The following is an 18,608-nucleotide window of genomic DNA, read 5'->3' on the forward strand; positions in this document are numbered from 1 at the left end:
ATCAAACTTTTTTAAGTAGGGTTTATTTTATTTAAATTACTTATTTCTTTATCATTATTTTTTAACCCCATACAATCAGTGGGTTTGACTCTCACCACAAACTTTCACATATGTTACTGCAGGCTTGGAAGTGGATTTTGAAATGTTTTTACTATTAATAATTAAATTAAACTAAACCAACTTTCATATGCTGCTTGTTCCAAAACCAAAAAAAAAAAGAACCTGTTAAAATGGTTTTGTGTAAGATCTGTTCTCCGTTATTCTCTCTATATATTACAATAAGAGATTTGAAAGTGTTATTTGTGTATGAATATACTATTGTTTTGCTTAAGCGATTATAATACTTAGCCTATTTGTTTAATGTTTATGAGTTTTACATGGGAATGATTTTAGTCAAATTCTTAACAAAAGTAAAAAAAATATATATATGTCAACAAGTTTTGGCTCAACGGTATTAATCGACCAAATCTAACCGGAATTTGTCTTTTATAAAAAATGTGTTTTGACCATTGCAGACATGGATTCATCGTTAGTTATAATCACACGCTAACAAACGTGTCACAAGAGGATTGTTAAACTAATAAAAGCGTTGGAGACTCAAAACCCAACAGATAAAAATTTTGTGTTTGCCGTCGTATCGCGTGGGCACCCTACTTATATATTTAACGTATATGCGGAATAGAAACTTCTACGACTATTTTTCGTTGAATGGAATAAAGGGTTAGAAACCCGGAAATAGTGAAGGTTCCTGATAGACATCATAATTGAATCTTATATCAGTTTAGACACCCGCTGCAATGCGCGGGCATTCCCACTAGTTAGGTTGTAGTTGCAAATAAAATGATGTCCGATTACAACAATATTAATATATAAATTTTCATTGACACCATATAACTAAGTTGATTTTAGAAGTCTTAAAACTTCATTCACTAAGTTGATTATAGAAGTCTTAAAACTTCATTCATTAAAACATGCAAACACCAATTACATCACATTTTATCTGCACAAGTTCACATTTCTTTAATTTTAAACACATTAAGTTTTAGTAAATATCCATTTCTAATAAGAATGCTTGTACGTAACAACACATTCACAAGTAAGACACGAGTATACCATATACCTTCACTAACTTTTTAAAAAAATGTAAATTTTAAGAACTAAAAGTTGTGAGAAGGTAAGAGTAGGAGATGCTTTGATGTTTTAAATGTTGGTTATACTTTATAACCCCTATTCAAATCTTGTGTTTTATTATTATTATTATTTTTTTTTGAACAACAGAATCAATCCCGAGCACTCTTGGGACACTCACTAGACCAAACGGAGTACTCCGAGAGTAACCCGAGTCCACCACCAATTCCGGGGGAAAAACCCGGTAACCCACCCTTCCGTAGGCACGACAGTGAAATTACTGGTAAAACTCGTTTGGCTCAATGAACAAGGTGTCGTGTTTAAAATATGACTTCACGTCACCTATGTCACACCCCAAAATCCACACGCGGAGTACCACCGCTTGGATGCGTGACATGACCAGGATCCAGCCACCAATCATATTGAACATAGCATATAATTAAAAGTAGTTTATGAAATCCAATGCAATACAATTGATGTCCAAACAAACATAGTTTAAGTAGCGGAAGCATAATATGAAAACCCAATGTAAGTAACAAGTTCAAGTGTTATAAAGTTTAACATGGCATCCACGATCCATGTCCCACAACGACTGCGCCTCCCGTGCAAGCTCCATGTGTACCTAAGGTCCTGCAAGGCATGTAACAGAGAGTCAACAACAAAGTTGAGCGAGTTCACAGTTGGTTGTTCAGTTATAGTAATCGTATTGTAAACCGTATGTTCGTTTAGTAAACCATGTATCGTACTCTAGGCATGTTTGCGAGGATTAGTGGGGGTTTCCCATGTGTTCTAGACTAGGTATAGTTGTATCGCAGCCCTCCCGGCATGTGTGCGAAGTTTAGTATATGGTTCGCAGCCATTCCAGGCATGTGTACGAAGATTGGTTCTAATATCGCAGCCATTCCCGGCGTGTGTGCGAAGAGAAGTATTTGTATCACTAGTCTAGCAGTATCTACAAGTAACCTTCCTCTCCCGAGGCCTATGGTACGTAATCCCGATAACAATGTAAGTACAAGTAATCATCCAAACCCATTCCCAACCCTGGGAATCCCATGCCTTGGTAAGAGTGTGAACTCACCTTGGTTTGCTCGGTATGCTACGATATGTGCTCACAGTTAATCAGTCAAGTCCTAGAGTACGCTTGTGTACATAATCAGTTTATATTCACGAAGTTCACGTATATGCATAATCATAGTGGATATTAAATCAATGATCACCAAGTAGCACAAAGCACGCATTCATGTTCATACAAGTTGTGCTTAACATCTAACAGCAGTTAGTTAGTCCAGTTAAGTCTTAACAGAATGAGCTAAGTTACTGTGCAGATTACCCCTTCGGCGAAACACCCCCTATTTCGCCGTGAACCCTCTTCGACGAAACACTTCTGTTTCGTCAAGGTTGTTTCGTCGTACATGGTCTCGGCGAAACACTTGTGTTTCGCCATGTTCGTTTCGTCAAGATTGGTTTCGGCGAAACACATCTGTTTCGCCGTCACCTGTGTTTCGTCTGATGAGGTGTCAGTTGCGTCGTTCTAACAGTTACGTAAACACCTAAACCCTAGCAGCCGTCATACAGAATCTTACAGTTATTCAGCAAATCATCGATCTCATGGATTGCAGTAATCGTACATAAATCATACGGTATTCATCAAATCGGTAAACATAGTTCATCAAGCCCTTTCACATACAATCACGGCATCAGATTCAACAATATCAGAAAACCTATTTCATCGATCAACATCCTATTCGGTTTGACAACCACAAGCATCCTGACTAAGCATTAATCAAATCGTCAATATCACAAACATTCATCATTAATCACCATCAATAAACCCTATTCTATACCAACAGTTAACAAGAAATCATACTAGTCATGCATTCACAGATCATCATGATATTCATCAACAATACATGAACCAATAAACACTAGCAATGACTAACCGGAAAACTAAGCGATTAATACGAACGGAATAGGTGAATTCTCGGATGATGAGGGGCTGCCGTCGATGTACAGGAGAGCTCTAGGGTTTCAACTTTTGCCAAATGTGTTACGAATGGAACAGAATACTGGATAAATATTCCGTGTAACGAGTTAGGCCTTTACTGGGCTTCGGCAAAACTGGGCTTGGCGAAACACTTCTGTTTCGTCGAGATTGGAATGACGAAACAGACTCCTGTTTCGTCGGGCTTGGTCATGGTGAAGCACTTGTTTCGTCGGGTCCATTCATGTGTTAACAGTTTAAGTTTCTAAACAAGTCTCATGTTATATCAACAAACATAAATGCATGTAATACTCACAATACGTTTTATCATATCAAACATGAATAGTTACAAAGCAAACAAGTCGTGTAAGTAAACAACTAAACAGTTAACTTGCAATAAATGTGAAAGTGGAATGTCGGAAACTCGAGTTGTCACAACCTATCTTGAGTTTAGGCATGTTTAAGGATACAAGCGCGCCTTCCTTAGTTAACTCCATCTTCTCGCGTCCAGGCATAACGTTTATGTGTAGGCTTTTAGTTGTCTCATGCTTATACATTGTAAATGAAATAGATGGTTTTGGTAATTATGGGTTCCAGCCTCATTGGACTGCTTTGCGATGATGATCGATCAAAATCAAAAGAGAGTATCGTTTTGTTGGATTTTTATAAATAAATATGGGGTATTGGATTTTAATAATCCCAAGTTTCACTAATTGGCCGGTAATAATCCCAACTTCAAAAATTTCCTACAACAGTCCCAACTTGTAAGATTTTGGCCACCAATGATCCTTGTCTAACGGGGTTATAACCTTGTTGGGCTGGTGACCTGCAACTTATTCCGGCGACCCGTTTTACCCCTGAAACCACCAAACGAGACCACCACCAATCATCTCCGACCTCCTGTAATCTTCTCCGCTTCTCAAAAGTTTAAAATTTCCACCATCTACCCAACTCCGGTGACCTGCAACTTATTCCGACGACCTTCTTTACCCCTGAAACCACCAAAGGAGACCACCACTTGTCATCTCCAACCTCTAGTGACCTTCTCTGCCGCTTAAAACTTCAAAAAACTAACTGGGTTATAACCCAGTTAGACAAGGATCATTGGTGGCCAAAATCTTACAAGTTAGGACTATTGTAGACAATTTTTAAAGTTGGGATTATTACCGGCCAATTAGTGAAACTTGGGATTATTAAAATCCAATACCCCAATAAATATCAAGTATTTTTAAATAAAAACATGATTGGACATTTGGACCCCAACTAAAAAGTTTTGGTTCTATGCAATGTTTTAAAAACCGGTTTTTAGATCAAACCGGATTAGGCTAAAAGATGGTTCAACCGGTTGAACCAGGTTGTACCGAGCGGTTCAACCGGGTTGACTAGCTAACTCTATAATTTCATATATAACAACATCAACTCAAAAGTTAATCCAAAAATGAATGATTACGTATTAAAAGATGATCCAAAAGTAAATCCATAATAAAAAATAATCCAAAAGATAATCGAAAATCATTCAATTTTCGAACAAGCTCTATTCAATGAAAGTGTACAATATGTTTAAGCCATTTGAGTGTTGAATACATCAACTATTTTCATTTCATACAATATTAAATAAGAACTTTTACTTACGAATAATCATAATATATAAAAAATACATAAGATAAGTAACATATATATTGAAAATAAGTATCAACTCAAACTAAAATAATCCTGTGCCAGTACCGGTATTACGATTCAAACCGGTATACCGGATTTTACCGCCGGTACAAACCTTATGCCGTTTCACTTATTTACCGGGGTGTTTCGTACCGGATTTACATCTAAAAACGGTAATACCGGTATAACCGGCCGGTATTTACCGGTTTTTAAAACATTGGTTCTATGCCTAGGGGTGTACACGGTATGTTTTTTAGAGTTTTTAGGTTAAAACGTGAGCCAAACTGTTAGTAGCAGTTTTTGATAATAAATGTAAAAAATATAACATATATTGTAATCAGTGGCGGAAGTAATGTGTTAGTAGGGGTAGCATGGGCTACGGCTCAACCCCGTATTTGTAGTGTAAAAATATCCCTCAACTCTATCTATGTAGTGTAAAATTTGTATTTTTTTTTTCCTATTTTATACAAAGGATACCCCATATTCAAAAAAAAAAGGATACCCCTGATTTTTTGGGCCAAATCCGTCGTTAATTGTAATTGTTAACAAAGGCAATTTAATTTAAGAAACTGAATTATTGGGTATTTTTCAAATAGAAACAACGGTTGCAATTTACATCAAAATTTAAATGAAGAATGATAAAGGAAACAATTTCAAAACCCTTAAATAGAATACAACAAACATATAGCAAGGAATAAGCTTTGCAATGTCAATAGGAACAAGGTCTCTTAACAACCATGTCCAGTTTAAAATAGACCCAACTGAAATATACATCGCCCAGAACCCACTGTTTGGTCTGACTTTTTGTGACCGGTTTTACCCTAAGCCAAACCATTCACTACGGTTTTTATAATTTCCAAATCGGCTAATGAAAAAGATTTACCCTTCTCTGTGCCATCGTGAATCTAGAGTCCACGAAAAATCATTTAACAAACTACACGGCATAGTTTCGGATGTCATAACCATTGAATAGTTCCCATGATCGTAGATCCACTTTAGGTCGACTGCCATGGTTGCTAAGCAAACGATATGCTATTGTCGCTACCAGACGGAACCGGAAGAGGAGGTTGGAAGCCATCGTGGATCAACGAAATCAAACGTTTCTGGAGGCCCTAAGCAAACTACAAAGGCGGGGCCCCTTCGAATTGGTATAAAGAAAACATTGGAAGTCTCAATCGCAAACACAATATCAAAATTTAAATATTCAAGGTATCATTTAGGGTTTTAGGGCAATCAGTGATTTCTCCCCAATAATTTCTCCTAATTTCACCTCAAATTTTATATAGATATTATTATAAAAAAAATAGCCGTTAACCATTGTGACACCAATAATTTCACCTCAAATTTCTCCCCAGTCAACGACATCTTTGAGCGGAATTAGCATATGCGACGTTACAGTTAGCTAAAATGACGATGTTGGCCTCAATTAATTACGAATTACATATTGCTTGGAGTTGGAATTGAGTCTTCTTTATTTTATTTTAAATTCAAATTTTCAATTGAGCATAGCAATAAATATAGTTTTAGTTTTGTTCTTTTGGGCCTAATATGATAATACACATATGCTATATAAAGATTTTTTTTTCAAAAAAGTTGAGGCCCTACTTTTTGGAGGCCCTAGGCCGTTGCCTAGATTTAAAAACCTCTGGGTCCGGCCCTCGAAACCTGTTTTTGGATCAGGTAATAGGCGCTAAGTTTGATGGTTTTAAAGTTTCTAGGGTCACAATTTTTTCTTAATTTCTTTTCCGTTTTCCTTGAAATTTATGTTCCTAAAATTTGTAAATAAGGACTTTAATTAATGTAACTTTTACAAAAAAAAACATTGTAATGGTTAAATAATTTTTCCATCAGTTTGATAAACTCGTATAAGAACATATTAGATTTAATAGGTGTCTTACATTAAATTATGATGAGAAATCTTCTTAGCAAGTGCCCATCTCACATGAAGCTTTCACTGGGACCTTCACAACACGTTTCTCACAACTTGAATCTCCCTGATGAAAAAAATAGATTGTTTAGCAAATTAGACAAAATTATCTCATGTAAATGCTATTTAATATCACTCACAATAGAAAAGGTGAATGTAAAAATGCCGGGATTCTGAAACAGAGGATGTGGCGTGCATCTTGGTTTGAATACATACAAACCATGAAAGTCTCTAAGTGACGAAGGTGCTACACTTCCAGAATAGAAAGTGTGTTCGTCCTGAGGATTCTTGTTTGTAGAATATGTAATGATTAGTGACATCTCAAAGTTATCTTTCATCACATATTTCTGATCCAAATGTTTGGAGGGAATCCCGGATTTATAAGTACCAGGACGAACAACTGCAATGATTTCAGGTTCATCAGGTAATGACTGCAAGAATAAATATAAGTGAATTTAGAAGAGATATAAGATAATAAAATATAATGAAATACAGAATAACAATAAAAACATAAATGACAAACTGATTGGATGAACTAACCGATTCTATCCCCAACTCACGACATTGCCTTGTATTTAAAATCTCAATTGATGAAGGGTTTCTCGTAAGAACAGGTTCATCAAATCGAGAATCAACTTCTTCATCATATTTTTCATGCATTTCCATTAGCCACAGTTGGTACTCCTTATCCAATTGTGTCAGGTTCAACGATTTTCCATCTCTTTTGATGTCAATGTCTACGCCTGTAAATGAATTTGTAAGGTTTTTCCATTTGTTATGGACTACACCTTCGGAAGCAAACAATTACCTGAATCTTTCTCAAATGGTTGCTTGTTGCCCAAGTTCCTCAATGCGGTAGTAAAATCGTTTTGATGCGCAAGATCAGTCTAGAATAAGAAACAAAAATCATCATCATTTGCTAATGTGTGATGAGAAGGTGAATGAAAAACAAACACAACCTACCTTAGAGGGTGTTGGGCTAAAACCAGCATCCATCTCTAAAAAAAAAATAAATAATTTGCACTCAACTAATTAAGCAGTTGTACAAAGTGAAAATTTTAACGAAAAATGGGTTGGGTATACCAATAAAACATTTAACTCTCATGCAGCTTCTCTTTAAGAAGACTTGTGATATGTCTGTCTTTCTTTGTCTGAAATCCATGAATGGAAGCCATGCCTAAATCAAAGAGAAATTTATTGCACAAAATGTTTTTCAGTTCCCATAGTTAACACACAAGTGTTATAAATTTATAATCTTGAAGGTAATTAGCAAATTTATTAAACTCTCATTTATATGCAACTGTTTACATCAACTCACCCAACGAGCATCTGGTAGTAGACGACCTAACCGTCTACAAGACACATGCCTAAAACTTTCGAAGTCTTCTTTGTAATCATATCCATCTTCTTTTAAACCTTCAATAAGACTCTCAACACTTTCTTTACCCTGTTATGTAAAGTTAAACAGGACAAAATGGTAAATTAGCATTCAAAACTCTTTACAAGTATCATGTAGATTTGGATGTGCATATACATACCTCTTTAACCGGGAGATACATACACCTAATGCGTGCACTCGCCTCATTAGTTGGTCTTGTTCCTGGAAAATGGAAGGATGAAATTCCATGACTAATTTTTTGAGTTAACAAATTTAGTAATGCTAAAAACAAAAACAGACCTTGACTACTTGTCATAGCAGCGTTGTCATGATTCGATTTAAAACAAACTTGTAATATGAATTCTGGACCATTGCATGAAGCTAGATTTGTAATTTCTACCTCCCCACCTGGAATTTCAGCTAGATCATCTCCATTAACCTAATAGTGCTCATCATGTATGCAAATATTAGATTATTAAAGACTATACTTTTTAAAAACTCATGAACTATGTGTCTACGTTAAAAACAGATGAAATGCACTATTAGGTAATGTGCAAACCTGAAATTCAATAGGCATAATAGTTCTCCCATTCTTCGACAAGTCATCACACTGTAAATAAGAACCAGCTAAGTTACAATATTGAATCTTGTATGTATTATGCATAAGCCAACACACCTGAATATAGGGGAAATAAACATCCTTTAATTTGCATTTAAGCCGCCGTATGTTAATGCTTCTCATCTTTGGTTCAAAAATCTCAACCTGTTCAGATGTTGTCAACAAAAGTTTGATGGCAGATCATATCTAAGCCTTTAAAAATGAAATAAGCGTTACCTTCGTGAAACTTCCCCCGGGGGATAATTCAAGTTCGTCATTAGTGGGGTCTCGAAGACCACCATAAGTCTACAACGCAAGAAAGAATAATGAATAAAAGTTAAATCAGGCTTGGAAAAGGTAGATAAGAAAGGAGAAAACATGTAACTGAGATCAAAATGACACAATTACCCTCCAGGTTGCTTTTGAACCAGAAACAGAACCGCTGACAAGAGGATCCCTCTCAAGACGTAATATATAAACTTTTTTACCAATTTTCGTCTTGGAGGAAAGCTCTGTTCGCCTACAGAAAGATAAGCAACAAAATGAAATTATCACAGCCAATTTAAGAAGGATCTTAACTTTATGTTGTCATATATGGAACTTAATCATACCTTCCTAAATGCAGAGATGCAATAAAGCCACCAAATCCAAACATGCCAAAGTCAGGCTGTACATGCCACCAAAAGGTTTAAAATCAGTAATCATGAACAGGGTAATGTTTGAAGATGACAAATTAAGCATACTTCATGAAGTTTCCACAGTATTTACCTTTAAATATGGAGGCTTGTCACCAATGCCTTGTATTTTGTGTGCCCTCATTTTCCCCCTACAAAGCAAAAAAACCGTATAGTAAAAACATAATCATGAAAGTAAGAAACAAAGATATACAATATTTGAGAAAATTACATCTTACCACTTCTCTATAGACACAGGGTCCAAACCCGGACCTGTGTCAAAAATAGATATTTTCTTATCTGATACTTCAACACTACAAAATGAGGTAAGTGGTAAGAATTAGTAGAAACAAAGTCAACTCCAAATGTTAACCATTGTACCTTATTAACCTCTTATCACCTTCATCATTGGCCCACACTGCTTCCAAAGAATTGTCCTAGAGTAAAGAGTATGACATTACGAACCTTGAACATGTATTTGTATCGTATGGAAATTTATTAAAAAAAAAACATAGAAGTTGTTACTATTAAATCAGCCAATGCTGTTTCAAAAGTATACTCTTCTGGCAGTTCCATTAGCAACTCCGTATCCGGAGTTAAATCCCACATGTTCTATGAACAGAAAAAAGCATCACAGTTCAATAAATTTCATCTCCGTAATGAAACCACGATATAATACATAATCACTCTAACAAACCTCGTAGATCGTTGCTGGCGGAGACCCATCCTGTTACAAAAACAAGTAATTAATTAGAAACAAATTTCAGCACAAGAATGAAGCAAATTTTCAGAATGAAGTGGAAACGAGACGCACATCAAGTCTAAGATAATACACTCTATTCGGCTCTAGTCTGGTCAACTTAAGGCAATTTCTAAATACATAATCGTAATCGTCGATAAAACACAAATCTGCATCCCATTTAACACTTTTCTTCTTAGGGTTAGATGCTCTATGAATATCATGTTGCTCTTTTACTTTGTTAGCAAGCTCTCTAACAGTTATGAAGTCGGTTCCTTGAGGTATCTTGACCAATACAGTCATCCCATTCGGCAACAGGATTCTCAGCTTGCAAACTCTCAGTGAATCAGAGTGACATTTACCATCATCCATCTCGAAATTTAACTGCTAAATAAGGAAATATTCAAAAGTGAACAACACTAATTTCTACTGTATTTTAGAAGAATTGAAAGAAGAAGGATAAGTTTGAAACCCTAAGTAGAAATTGGAAGATCACATAACAATCGAAACGTAATGTATGATCACAAGAAGGTTAACAGAGTATGATTATATGATAAAGTAAAGTTGCAACATGAAAGAAAGACACAAATGTGAATGAAAAGAGACGATGGAACAGGATTTTCAAACAAAAATGGAAACAGGGGAGAAAGGTTTTCTAACAAAAACGGAAATACTTCACTGCAGGCTGCTAAAATGAGCCGGGTGTATTCCACGCCGTTTCTCTCTAAATTAAACTAGAACTAGGTTTATCTATCTAGCCGTGTTGCGGCGAACCTCTTTTGTTATTTAGTCTTTGTTTATATGTGTTTTGAAATCACTACGAGCACGTTGCACGCGGAACCACTAACAATAACAAGAATAAAAAGAAAATGAAAAAAACATTAAAAAATAATCGAAAGAAAATCAACCAAAAAAGTTGTATGTTAATAATGTTGTTTGTATGAAACTCATGGTCAGAGATGAGCAAATAATACTGGTTACCGGTACCGAATTTCCCAAACCGAAGGATCCTAAGTACCAATTCGGTACCGACTTTTGGCGTTCCTAGTACCGGTTCGCTACCGATTTTTACCATCATATGCCGGTACCGTACCGGTATTTTCGGTATCGGTTGCCACCGAGCTCATCCCTACCCCTGAAGCTAAAAAAAGAAATCATTAAAAGTTGAAGAAAATCAACAAGAAAAAGTTGTACGATACCGTTGTTGTTTGTACGGCACCCGTGATCAGGGATGAGCAAATGATACCGTGTAGCAGTACCGAATTTCCCGAACTAAAAGATTTTCAAACTCAAACTCAAACTCAAACTCAATCCGGTACCGACTTTGGCATTTTCTGTATCAGGCTGATGCCAATTTTTACCATGTACCGATAATATACCGGACCGTACCTGTATTTTCGATACCAGTATTGGTTGACACCAACTTTATCCAACTGAGAAAGTAAAGAAAATAACAATAGTAATTATTATTATATTAATATGTTATTATAATATGATTAAATTACTGTTCATTTCACTTCTAATTTTAACTAGATTTTTGACTTGTTCCGCACGTTGCGGCGGCATCGTTGTTTTTCGACTTTGTTACACACATTACGTTCGTGACATTAACATGATTAGGCATAGATAAAGAAGAGTATAATGTCTCGTACGGTGATGTGTGAAGTTGAAAAAGTAATTTTAACAAAAGAATTGAAATGTTGGAGAAAATGATGTGTGAAATTATTAAGTAAAAAAAAATAGGAGGTTAAAGTAGTCAATTATTAAAAGTTAAAAGTAAATGTGTCATATACCAAAATATGTGGGTTGAATGTGTGACATATCTAAAACTGAGGGTGAGATACAAAAATGCATGGTCCACCGACCATGCATTTTAAGATATAGATAATATATAGTAATTAAGCACCTCCGGATTTCGGCGGGGGCCTAAAACTATGCCAAATAACATCAATGTCACACCACTGGTAGCGACCACCAACACTAAAGTTGCGGCGTGTTAATGCGAAGAAATAAGACTGAAACATATAACATATAAAAAATAACTATGTCGATTTAGGACCCACGCGTTGCGACAAACTTGTTAAATGGAAAAAATAGACGTAAAAACGTTGAACCGTACACGCACGTTGCGCCGTGTTAACTCGCAAAATAAAGTAGAAAAGAATAACTAAGTCGATGTATGATCTACCCGTTGCAGCGAACTTGCCAAAGGGGGAAACTAGACACGTTGCGACATACCTGTCAAATGTGAAAAAATAGACAAAAAACGTTGAACCACACACGCACGTTGCGACGTATTAACTCGCAAATTTTAGAACGAAACGCAAAACGAAAAACTTGCGAAAGATAAAAAGTATGGGGTACCAAAGTTGTAAATAAAAAAGTTTTGGGTTAAATTACAAAGATGAAAAGTTTTGTGTTAAAAGTAAACAAATTAAGAGGATTAAAATACAAAACATGAAAACCTTTGGGTTAAAAGTGAAAAATCACAATCTTTTTTTTGAAAAATACCCCATAATTAGGGTACAACAATACAATGCAACAATGTGTTGCAAATTTATATTATAGAAATGAACTAGTGGGTTACACCCGCGCTCTGCGGCGGGACGACCCAATTTTAAATGGAAACGTAGACGCAATAGTAAAAATAACGTCAATGGCAAGAACCTATTTGATATTGGTTCGGTTTATTAAAATCTGAACAATAAAAACGAATATCAATTCCGAACTGACGTTGTTCGGTCAGTATTAGACCGTTCGTTTTGTTACATGTACAACATTAGGTTACATTGAAACTTAAAAAAGAAAAAGAAAGAAAAATCACAAAATGACAAAAATCAGTGTAGCTAAGAAGTTGATATATTATATATATAATAATACATTTTTTTTAATTCTAAGGGTTTTTTAAGACAGAGATTAGCATTTTGGTACGGTACCGAAAAATACTGGTATCGAATGGTATTGTACTAATCGTATTTCGGTATTCACTTTTTGGTGTTTTTGGGGTTGGTACGATTTGTATTTTACCTACTTTTGTCATCATATACCATACCGATACTGTACCAAACATTTTCGGTACCGGTACCAACTTTTGGAAATTTTCGGGTCGGTAATTTTGGTACCGGTACAATACCTGGCTCATTCATAATTTAAGGAAAACAAACGCAGAAGCCATAATTTAGAGCATTCACAATGGGTCCCATATATTAATGTGAGTGAATTAGTTATATTAATGGAAATATTACTGCTCATCTGTAAATCTATGTGAAACACTGTTCACCCATGTATAAAAAATTAAAAATTTTTATTTTATTGAAAATAAAGAGAGAAAAAGTAGTAATTTATATTGTAAATTATATGGATATGGATAAATAATCCAATATAAATGCTCTAATTATCCCATCCCTCTTAATATAACTTAGCACTACGTATAACTTTTTATACTAATTTCACTGTCGTGCTTACGGACGGGTGGTTTATTGGGTTTTTCCTGGAATTGGTGGCGGGCTCGGGTTACTCTCGGAGTATTCCGTTTGTCCAGTGGGTGCAGCGAGAGTGCTCGGGATTGATTCTGTTAGTCGTTAAAAAAAGTTACACAATTAATTAGATGTTTTAAATTTGTTTGGTTGTTTACTGAACGGGTCCGACCTACATATTTATAGATATATAGATCAATAAAGTAACATAAGGATTGTGCTCACTAAAAAGAGTTCACGTATGCCTTTTACTTGCATTAGAGTGCTAGACGTACCCGCCTCTTTACACTTGGTGGGTCATTTCTCGTTAAAAAAGTAATATCACTCTTATATGCGATACGTTCAGTACATGAGGGGTACGTTTAGCCACCTCATTTGTCATGTCGTCATCAAAGTACAAATATCTCAGTATATAAGGGATACGTTTAGTCAACTCATAAATCTCATAAATGAAATCAAATCTAAATCTCATAATAAAGGTGAAAACTCAATACATGTATACTTATGTGCTGAAAAAAAAAATATTCATACTAAACATTCAACACTTCTCTTACAAATCCATGATCTTAAATTTTAGTTTGTAAATGTATTTTAAGCTTAAAGACCACTTATATATTACTTAAAATTCTAGGGTTATATTGTTTAAGAAACAAAATCAAATTTGTGAATAAAGCTTGCTTAATTAAACAGTGTGATAAAGATGTTACAACATAGGTCTATTTTTCTTTAGAAATAATATTTATATATCTATATATGCTCTCCTTAATTAAGAAAAACGATAGCGTAAAATACCAATTACAGAACATATTACAATGAAGTGTAAGATAAGTTTTTCCTAGAAACCAAAGTCACATGTCAAGTTCATTTTTCTTCAGTTTCATTTTCTTACTCATCAAGTAGATTAACTACATGGCCTGCAGCTAATATGCCAAAATAAGGTTATCTATTTAGCCAAAATCGTTGCTCAAGTGAATTTCTATTCATAATCATGCACCAAAAATATTTTAGTTTCAAAGAGAGCCCAAATTCATGTGTCTGTTGTGATAAACCAATGCACCAACATGATTACATAAATCCATAGTTAAACCAACACATATTAGAATTTGGAGTTGATAAGATACAAAATTACATCTAGAAATTAGAATTTGGAGTTGATAAGTAACAAAATAACATCTAGAAATTAGAATCTGGAGTTGATAAGAAACAAAATAACATCTAGCAAGTAAAGACACTAATGACCAACCTTTTCCAGCATCTTGTCAATGTCATCCTTGGACACATTTCCACTCCCAGCGATTACTATACTTCTTTTATTACCGGTAGATACCAACTCAGCTGAGACATCAAGAATACCATTGACATCTATGCTAAAGCAAACCTTCATTTTTTCTTTACCTTTAGGACCTGGTGGAACACCATAAAGAGTGAATTTATCTAGGAAGATGTTGTCTTTCGTTTCAGCACACTCACCTTGATACACAGGCACTACGAGTGCTACTTGATTGTCGTACAATGTATGGTAAATACTTTCCTTCATGGTGGGTATTGGTGTGTTCCTTGGGATTATAACACTCATATATCCTTCGTTAGCGCTGATACCAAGGGACAAAGGGGTTACATCTAAGAGTATCAAATCCTTCACAGCTTTATTGCCGTTACCACTTAAGTTTGCAGCCAACACTGCTGCACCATAAGCAACAGCTTCATCAGCGTTTATGCTCTTGCAGAGTGCTTTCGAGCCAAAGAACTCACCCAACATTTGTTGCACCTTGGGAATCCTAGTCGACCCACCAACAAGGACTATATCATCCATGTTATATTTGTGCATATTACCATCCTTTAAACAATTTTCAACATGTTCAATGCACTTCTTAAAAAACCCAGCATTCAGATCCTCGAATTTCGCGCGGGTGATCTTCATTGAAAAATCAGTTCCATCATACAAGCAATCGATGTCAATTGAAGTTTCAGCCGTTGAAGACAGGTCCCTCTTTGCTTTCTCACAAGCAACTTTCAATCTCCCCATTGCTCTTGCACTTTTGATGATATCTTTCTTTTGTTTTTTCTTAAATTCTTGTACGCAATAATCAACCAACGTCTTGTCAAAATCCTCTCCACCCAAATGAGTGTCACCACCCACAGCTTTAACGGTTATGGTTCCGTCTTTGCTGGTAGTAAGAAGTGACACGTCGAATGTCCCTCCACCTAAATCGAAGACAAAGACGTTTTTCTGTTGTGGACGGTTTGGGTCTGCAATCTTGTCTAGACCATAGGCAATTGCAGCTGCTGTGGGCTCATTGATCAAGCGCATGACATTGAGACCAGCAAGTGTACCAGCATCCTTTGTTGCCTGTCGTTGCTTATCACTAAAATATGCAGGAACCGTAATAACTGCATCTCTAACCGTTGTACCAAGATATGCCTCAGCTGCCTCTTTCAACTTCTTTAGAATCATGGAAGATAGTTCCTCAGCTGAAAACTCCTTGTTTTCACCCATGTGTTCAAGTACAATCATTGGTTTATCATTAGATCCTTTGATTACTTTGAAAGGCCATGATTCAATGTCTTTCTGCAATCTAATGTCACCGAATCTGCTCCCCATTACACGCTTAACATCTGAATATAGCAACAATGAAAGTACATAAAATGAAGGGCGAGTCTATGAGCTTTTAACTGATAAAAATCAAAGTTCATCAAATAATCTTACCAAAAACCGTGTTAGTCGGGTTCCTGGTAATCTGATTTTTGGCACCCTCACCTACTAAAAGTTCTTTATCGTTACATGCCACACATGACGGGGTAATGGCGTTACCCTGTTCGTTAGGAAGGATCTCAACACGGTTGTGTTGATCAAACCAAGCAGCAACACACGAGTACGTTGTTCCAAGATCGATACCTACTGGAGTTGTTTTAACACTTCTCGACATCTTGGAAACTGGAATATAGACAAAGAATAACCTATAGTAATATGCACATATAACGAAGCCAATAGGCAAAGGTCTCAGGTATTTAGCTGTCTACAAACACAACAAAAGATTAACTATATTGTTCGCTTGTAAAACAAACAACAATTTACCTTGTAAAACAGCGATTGTTCGCTTTGAGAAGAAATCCAGTCCAAGTTAGACAGCAAATTACTCAACAACTCCTGCAAATTCGAATGAAGGTAGATAAATGCCATTGAACAGTATCCGCCGAAATGCCAAACGTAACATTTATCACCTAATTAAACAATAGCAAACGAGTGTGATCTAAGGCAGTTGCAAACAGGGGGTTATTTCATGAATGTCTTGTTTTTCTTGTTCAAATAAGAGATTTAGTCAACAAACTCTTCCACTGTTGGTTTTTCCAACAAAATTGTTCGTACGGAAAAAATAGAAAATTAGTAGCCCTAGATTTTAGGGCTTAATTTCCAACACACCGGCCCTTGTGGAATATAGACAAAGAATGAAAAACAAATGCAATATATACAGTAAAGACATTACAAAAAAAAGTCTCTTTTTCTTCGTTTAGTCAGTTAGAATCGACGGAGCCAAACGGTTAGGGAAAGTAAAATCGACTTAAAACTGATCAAATGCACGTAGAGAAAAAAATTATAAGTTGAAAAACAAGTGAACAACACTGATATCTACTACATTTACTTGACAATGCTACTGTGATCAACTGACATTGCAAATAATTTCATAAGAAGAGAGAAATATGAACAATAATCTGAAGAGCAATGGACATAATCGAACAAGAACGTTAACCGAGTATCATTTTACAAGCATACGATCAACTGCCAGCCAAATAAGGAAAAAAAATTAAATAAACAAGTGATTCAACAGCGATTAAGTGATATCTACTACGTTTACTTGACGATCCTAACTGACATTATATGAGCAGAGAAAAATGAAGGATAACTTTGAAGCCCTAATCTGAAGAGCAATAGACATAATCGAAGTGTATGATGATAAAAAATGTATGAATTTACGAGCATATGATGAGAAAAAGTTGGATAGTAGAGTGATTGTTGTGAGGTTACCTGCACTGTGAACGCCAAGAGACGAAGCGGAGGAAGGGTTTTCAAACAAAAACTGAAACGATGATTGATAGTGAGTGACCCAAGGGCAATACAACTGCACCGAGGGCTGCTAAAATGAGCCGGGGTGTAACAATATTCCACGCCGTTTCTGACGTCTCACGGAAACGTCAAACTTAAACATCATTTTGTGGATTTTTTTAAATCTATTTTTAATTTAATAAATCAAAGTGGAACACTTCTTATCTAGCTACTTTAGGGCTCTCCAAAAAGCTCGCAGCTCGGAGCTCGCTCGAAGTTCGCTCGGATTTAGCTTGGAAAAAGCTCGCTCGATACAGCTCGGTTTGAAAGTGAGCCGAGCCAGCTCAGCTTGGTTAGAAAGTGAGCCAGCTCGGCTCGGCTCGTGACGAGCCGAGTTGGCTCGGTTTGGCTCGCTTAGTAGCTCAGCTCGGCTTAGTTCAGATTATTTTCTTCATAATATGTTTATTTTTATATACATTATAATATATTACAAAAAAACTTGTTATTATTTATATATATTTATGCTTGTAATTTGATATCCATGGCATATTTGAATCTTAATTACCTTGCTAATGAACTAATATTGTATTTCATTGAAATTGTAAAACTTATTTTTCGTTGTTAAACATGATTTTAACTTGTAATGTATTAGGATAAACTTATTTTAAATATGTTTTTTTGAAGTATTGAATAATATTTTAGGCCACTGAATTTTGAGAGTTATATATTATATTTTTCTTTATAAAATCGAGCCAAACCAAGCCGAGCCGAGCCAGCTCGGTTTAAAACCAAGCCGAGCCTGAGCTTAGATTTTCAGCTCGGTTTCAAATCCGAGCCGAGCCAGCTCGGTTTATAATTGAGCCAAGCCCGAGCTTACCCTGGCTCGGCTCGGCTCGGCTCATGAACACCCCTAAGCTACTTCCAGGAGGGCTGTTAAGCTCGGGCTCGGCTTGATTATAAACCGAGTTGAAAATCTAAGCTTGAGCTCGATTTGGTTTTAAACTGA

At 35.8% G+C, this 18,608-nt stretch overlaps 2 protein-coding genes across 4 annotated transcripts; both read right to left on the minus strand.

Moving 5' to 3' along the window:
- Positions 1-6,581: 6,581 nt before the first annotated feature.
- LOC110872943 (structural maintenance of chromosomes flexible hinge domain-containing protein GMI1) lies at positions 6,582-10,759 on the minus strand. The gene is made up of 20 exons (XM_022121851.2): positions 10,160-10,759; positions 10,043-10,072; positions 9,871-9,957; positions 9,727-9,782; positions 9,585-9,659; positions 9,440-9,497; positions 9,283-9,338; positions 9,080-9,191; positions 8,909-8,977; positions 8,750-8,836; positions 8,633-8,683; positions 8,374-8,512; positions 8,234-8,295; positions 8,014-8,142; positions 7,779-7,872; positions 7,659-7,693; positions 7,504-7,582; positions 7,236-7,438; positions 6,836-7,126; positions 6,582-6,762 (listed from the first exon to the last, which is right to left on the minus strand). The coding sequence occupies exons 1-20, from the start codon at positions 10,454-10,456 to the stop codon at positions 6,691-6,693; spliced, it is 2,082 nt and encodes a 693-aa protein (XP_021977543.1). The 5' UTR covers positions 10,457-10,759; the 3' UTR covers positions 6,582-6,690.
- Positions 10,760-14,590: 3,831 nt separating this feature from the next.
- On the minus strand, positions 14,591-17,719 carry LOC110872944 (heat shock cognate 70 kDa protein). Of its 3 annotated transcripts, XM_022121853.2 has the most exons (5): positions 17,585-17,719; positions 16,637-16,708; positions 16,268-16,495; positions 14,762-16,176; positions 14,591-14,677 (listed from the first exon to the last, which is right to left on the minus strand). In XM_022121853.2, exons 3-4 carry the CDS (start codon positions 16,485-16,487, stop codon positions 14,792-14,794), a joined length of 1,605 nt encoding a protein of 534 aa, XP_021977545.1. In that variant the 5' UTR covers positions 16,488-16,495; positions 16,637-16,708; positions 17,585-17,719; the 3' UTR covers positions 14,591-14,677; positions 14,762-14,791. The 3 variants fall into 3 exon arrangements, with proteins under 3 accessions (XP_021977545.1, XP_021977544.1, XP_035832587.1); XM_022121852.2 differs by lacking the exon at positions 14,591-14,677 and having other exon boundaries at positions 14,720-16,176; XM_035976694.1 differs by lacking the exon at positions 14,591-14,677 and having other exon boundaries at positions 14,720-16,176; positions 16,637-16,782; positions 17,585-17,636.
- Positions 17,720-18,608: the final 889 nt, after the last annotated feature.

The sequence above is a fragment of the Helianthus annuus genome, chromosome 8, assembly GCF_002127325.2.
Source record: "Helianthus annuus cultivar XRQ/B chromosome 8, HanXRQr2.0-SUNRISE, whole genome shotgun sequence".
NCBI lineage: Eukaryota > Viridiplantae > Streptophyta > Magnoliopsida > Asterales > Asteraceae > Helianthus > Helianthus annuus.

Bases quoted from the DNA above. Each gene is read 5' to 3' on its own strand.
- LOC110872943 (XM_022121851.2), bottom strand. From the start codon at position 10,456: ATGGATGATGGTAAATGTCACTCTGATTCACTGAGAGTTTGCAAGCTG. The intron at 9,660-9,726 runs GTACAATGGTTA...CTCATTTTGTAG, and splicing joins GGTGATAAGAGGTTAATAAG to TGTTGAAGTATCAGATAAGA. The intron at 8,143-8,233 runs GTATGTATATGC...TTTACATAACAG, and splicing joins TGTATCTCCCGGTTAAAGAG to GGTAAAGAAAGTGTTGAGAG.
- LOC110872944 (XM_022121853.2), bottom strand. From the start codon at position 16,487: ATGTCGAGAAGTGTTAAAACAACTCCAGTAGGTATCGATCTTGGAACA. The intron at 16,177-16,267 runs GTAAGATTATTT...TGCTATATTCAG, and splicing joins CCCGACTAACACGGTTTTTG to ATGTTAAGCGTGTAATGGGG.